This window comes from Tachysurus vachellii, chromosome 2 (genome assembly GCF_030014155.1).
Source record: "Tachysurus vachellii isolate PV-2020 chromosome 2, HZAU_Pvac_v1, whole genome shotgun sequence".
NCBI classification, from domain to species: Eukaryota; Metazoa; Chordata; class Actinopteri; order Siluriformes; family Bagridae; genus Tachysurus; species Tachysurus vachellii.
In genome coordinates, this window is record NC_083461.1 from 9,828,394 (window position 1) to 9,833,727 (window position 5,334).

Here is a 5,334-nt window from a genome sequence, read left to right on the forward strand (position 1 = left end):
AGATTTTGGCCTTTTAAATTAGCTCTATTGTTCCAATAAAACTGTCTGAATGTCTAAAATTTCTCATCATATCTTATCACTTATTCATACTCATTGGTTAGATTTTCACATTTTAGAGTATATTTATTTTTAAATATTTATATATAAACACAAATAAATTACATTTCAATTTTAATAAGGTTTGAGTGATATTTGAGGGTAAAAAATCAGTAAAACTAAATTAGTAAACATCTCACTGTACCCTTGGAAGCAAATGCTTCAGTGTCCATATGAAAAAGTAAGCAGGCCTAATGTTACATTCCAAAATAACTCAACAGATACATGATACCGGTGACTTCTCGTCACATCTATCAGTCTAACACACTTCTGGTGGCTGACTGTTCAGAGTGGCCAACTGAGTAGCACTTATGACAGCATTTTTTTTCTTCTTTTTTATTATATATTTCTTTTTGTTGATGATATACATTTTACAACAGTGTCAGGGTTTACAAAAAGTATTGATTAGTAAAAATAGGAAGATTGATTTTTAAATTTTGATATTTTATTTACTTATAGACATTTTCAGAAAGGATTTATCGCCTGTTAAATTAATATGTATCAGTATATCAAATTAAATCCTATTTGCTAAATATGATTCTTTTAGGGTTTTTGCATTTGTTTTCAGTTATCTTTGGCTGTTTGTAACTATACTATAAGTTTGTATGTGCCAAGTTTTTACTGTGCTACCCTTGGTTAGAGGGCCAGATTGTGCCCTATAGTTTGAAGAATATATGCTATATTTTTTTTATTATTATCAATCAAGATATCAGCCTTTACCATATTGGAATTAGAGAAGTATGCTAAAGAAGCTTTAAACAAATAGATAGTGTTGTTCACATGACCCAGGTCAATTAGAGATGCCCAGAATAAAGAAAGAAATTCTGAAAACATGTCATACCATTTTACTGGCTAGCAAATGTTTTAATAAATTGGAATATATAGCCATATACACAGTATTTTGTTCATATCGTGACGATATACACAACTGCTCCACAAACTTGGCCGAATGGCCCTTCATAAGGACGCGCTCCTGTAAGAAGATTCGGTTACCGAAGGGCGGGCTAACAGCTCAACACCATCGAGGAAATAATGTGGACTACTGCGCACAACGTGAAGACGCACAGCAGGAATAAGATCATCTGCACTCTATATTAGCTTTATTAGATCATGTAATTATCCGATGGACACAATGATCCACTTTTACGCATAGCAATTAATGTGACAATCGGATAATTTTCAACAGTCCCATCGGTCATGCATTTTTTAGAAACCCCTAGAGAATCGAGTTTCGCCCGTGGGAACAACTCGGACACCTGAGTCACAAGCGTGAACGTGTGAATGTACGTTAAGTTGTAGCGTGCCAGCGGAGTTGAGTGAGCACGGAACAGGACACGCGAAGCGCGCGCGACTATGGCCGCGGTGCCACCGACCTTTGGCTTCACGCAGGAGCAAGTAGCGTGTGTGTGCGAAGTGCTGCAGCAGGGAGGGAGCATCGAGCGCCTTGGCCGCTTCTTATGGTCGCTGCCCGCCTGCGAGCACCTGCACAAGAACGAGTCTGTGCTCAAAGCAAAGGCCGTGGTGGCTTTCCACCGAGGGAACTTTCGCGAACTCTACAAGGTGCTGGAGAGCCACCAGTTCTCGCCGCATAACCACGCCAAGCTGCAGCAGCTGTGGCTCAAGGCGCACTACATCGAAGCAGAGAAGCTGCGCGGGAGACCGCTTGGTGCCGTGGGCAAGTACCGGGTGCGCAGGAAATTCCCGCTTCCGCGCACCATCTGGGATGGCGAGGAGACGAGCTATTGCTTCAAGGAGAAAAGTCGCTGCGTACTTAAAGAATGGTACTCCCATAATCCTTATCCCTCACCGAGAGAGAAACGCGAGCTGGCCGAGGCCACAGGGCTCACAACCACGCAGGTCAGCAACTGGTTTAAGAACCGCAGGCAGAGAGACCGCGCCGCTGAGGCCAAGGAGAGGTAACATTCTCCTTATATTTTGTGTCACTTACAAGCTCTCACAGGCTTTAAAAGCTTCTCAATTTTTGTGTTATATTTAAATATCCGTTAAACTTTCATATAAAAATATTTCGTCATATTCAACCTTTCTTTTTACATTATTGAAGATCTTACCACAAATGGTCTTTTTGCGCAATGCAGTAGAAAAATCATTTTGATATCTATAGCGCATGACTTTTAGTTCAAGTTTAACTAAATTACTTTTTTCTATCACGGAAAACTCTATTGTATGTCTTCATTTCTATGTGGCGTAGTTCGGATTATAGGTGTTTTTTACAATCTAGAGACTTTTGTGTTTTACAGTAAATATACCAAAGATCTTTGTTTCTTAAAAAGACTTGTATACTTTTTCAACTGAAAATAAGCTTTCTCTACTGGCAGTAATTTGGACAGTAAACATTACAATTGATTATAATGGTTTAAAACTGATCTTAGCTTATGTACATCTATCTAAACACAAATAAATGCGTGAGGGGTTGATTTACTGGAGTTCTTTCATCCTCCAAATGAAGTGACACGGACACGAATTAATCCAAGTAAAACTAGTTTAACTGACACTAACTATGTGCCCCTTGCAAGTATCAGAAACGTGCTTGAGGCTGCTGCAAAGGTGTAATTGAATTTGTTGTAAGTCGAACCCAGGGGAACTCAGACTGATCCCTCTTATTTAGAGATCTGCTAAGTCATGCTCTAAAAGGACAGTCTCACACTTCCAGGATACAGTACAGCATCCAGTCTCAGACATTCAAATGATCACCACTAGCAATATCCACATTTCCTCATCAGTTGATTATCATATGGCAGGTTAGCAGGTTTATAAGTGTTTTTATAGTACACTCAAGTTGAAAATGAACTTAAAAATGAAATCATCATCATCACCATCATCATCATCAGCCCAGTATCAGCACCAACAACAACAACAACAACAACAACATAATAATAATAATAATAATAATAATAATAATAATAATAATAAGAATCATCATCATCATCATCATCATCATCATAAGGTTTTATTTAATATACAGTTACTTCGGGCTGTAATTTACATTTATTTTAGCTTAGTTTATTTACGTAACAAATTAAGGTACGAATTTAGCTGAAGACGGATCTATTATTTGAGGAATGAAAACACCATAGCTGTTTTGTTTGTACTGCTTATTTAATGAACCATTTATCTGCTCCTCAGGGAAAACGAGGGCGCAAATCAGAACGGGCACAACACACTGCCGTCTCAAATGACCGAGAGCAAATCTCAGTGCGAGAGCTCAGACGACGATAAATCTCCACCAGGGACCCCAGATCACCCATCCATGAGTCCTGCTCTGCTTCTACCCACCAGTTCAGGCCTGCCACCACTGCACAGCTTTGCGCCCCCGGCCGGACCCAGCGCCACCGATACGCATCATCCTCATCATCATCTTCATCACCCTCACCCTCATCAGCAGCACAGCCACCATGAGCAGCAGCATCTGTCTATGCACGACGCTCTCCTCAACCCCATGGCGGCCAGCCTTGTGGAGCTTGGCTCCTAACAATTTTGACGGTGTTACAGCGCCTGATCCATGCGTAAAAAGACCATTTAACTCCTGAAACCAAAGAAGACGAAGACAACCATGCATTACTTTCCCAACTGTTAAACTGAAATACGGTTTGTTGCCAGACTATTTTCACTGAAAATGTTATGTGTTGGGACACCGTGTAGTCTTACAAAACCAATATCCGATTTTCAAAAAAAGACCAAAGAGCGAAGGGCGACATTCATCTTGTTTGTGCCTTACAGGCAAGAAGAGGAGGTACACCTTCAATATTAAGCTTACGTGATAAGTCATTATAAATCATCTGATAGTTTTTGATATATCTTGCTATACATGAATAAAATATACAACTATTGACTAAAAACTATATTGACTGGAGTTGTCTTTTTACACTAATGATATGGTACATAGCTACAGTGAATCTGATATCCACAAACGTGCACAAGACAGGGAACATTTTAAATTAAAAAGAAAACACATGCACGTGATTCCCACAGTTTTAACCATATAAATCAGTTTCCCAACATTTCGATGGTGATAAGTAAATATTTTTTTAGGCTAAGGTCCCAAGGACCTCCTTCAACCAAACCATTTATTATAGCTTATTGCTGAAAAATGGAGCTGCGTCACTAAATTATAAAGAATATCATTATGTTCCTACAGGTAATAAACGCTTTAAACGATTTATAAAATATGAATGTCAAAAAAGTATTGAATATCGTATATCAGTAAGTACCACGTGTCAGGCTAGTTAATATAAATCCAGTAAGGCAACAGAAACAGTTCATTCAAATGTGTCAAACCTGTACTTTTCTCAGATTTATTTTCCAACATTCTACCAAGAAGATCCACCACGCGTCATGGGTTGCAACTGGATCCTCTAGAAACGGCTGAAACGCCCAGCTGAACATAAATAAACACTGTATACATTTATTCTAAACTGATAAATCCTCACAAATTACGACTTACGATAATATAAACATTGTTACAGTCTGAGGGTTAACAGAGTCTGTAGTGACGAACAGAGAAAAACTGATTTTCTGACTGGATTACAGCTGCATACATCTACAGATTAACTCTGATTCATAAATAAGTCTTGTTAATATAAAAATATTCTAAACTTTCTAAAGGGTTGTTTTAATAGTCTGTTTTCTTTTAGACATGAAGGAGAAAGCACTACTTATAATCAGTTTGAAAAAAAAAAAGAAATAATATATAGATGAAATTCTTCTTTATAAGTTTTGACAGGTTGGAGTATAAATAAAGACACTTGTTAGACGTACAATGAAAATGGATAGAATAAACAACATTAAACTACATCCATTATCTAAAATTCTAAAATTGTGATTATACTGCCATCTAGAGTTTATATGTCCCATATCTAATGGACATAAAGTACTTTATTTTGTAATGACAAAAAAGGGTCAAAAGTTCAAAATCATTTTAATAATAATAATAATAATAATAATAATAATAATAATATGGAGGCACGGTGGCTTAGTGGTTAGCACGTTCGCCTCACACCTCCAGGGTCGGGGTTCGATTCCCGCCTCCACCTTGTGTGTGTGGAGTTTGCATGTTCTCCCCGTGCCTCGGGGGTTTCCTCCGGGTGCTCCGGTTTCCTCCCCCGGTCCAAAGACATGCATGGTAGGTTGATTGGCATCTCTGGAAAATTGTCCGTAGTGTGTGAATGAGAGTGTGTGTGTGCCCTGTGATGGGTTGGCACTCCGTCCAGGGTGTATCCT

General features: G+C 38.6%; 1 protein-coding gene across 1 annotated transcript; it reads left to right on the forward strand.

The window, feature by feature from the left end:
• The first annotated feature begins 1,427 nt into the window (after positions 1-1,427).
• Positions 1,428-3,794, forward strand: six2b (SIX homeobox 2b). Its single transcript, XM_060889899.1, has 2 exons — positions 1,428-2,012; positions 3,241-3,794. Exons 1-2 carry the CDS (start codon positions 1,450-1,452, stop codon positions 3,584-3,586), a joined length of 909 nt encoding a protein of 302 aa, XP_060745882.1. The 5' UTR covers positions 1,428-1,449; the 3' UTR covers positions 3,587-3,794.
• Positions 3,795-5,334: the final 1,540 nt, after the last annotated feature.

Coding starts and splice junctions, on each gene's coding strand:
- six2b (XM_060889899.1), top strand. CDS start 1,450: ATGGCCGCGGTGCCACCGACCTTTGGCTTCACGCAGGAGCAAGTAGCG. Junction 2,013..3,240: donor GCCGCTGAGGCCAAGGAGAG/GTAACATTCTCC, acceptor TCTGCTCCTCAG/GGAAAACGAGGGCGCAAATC.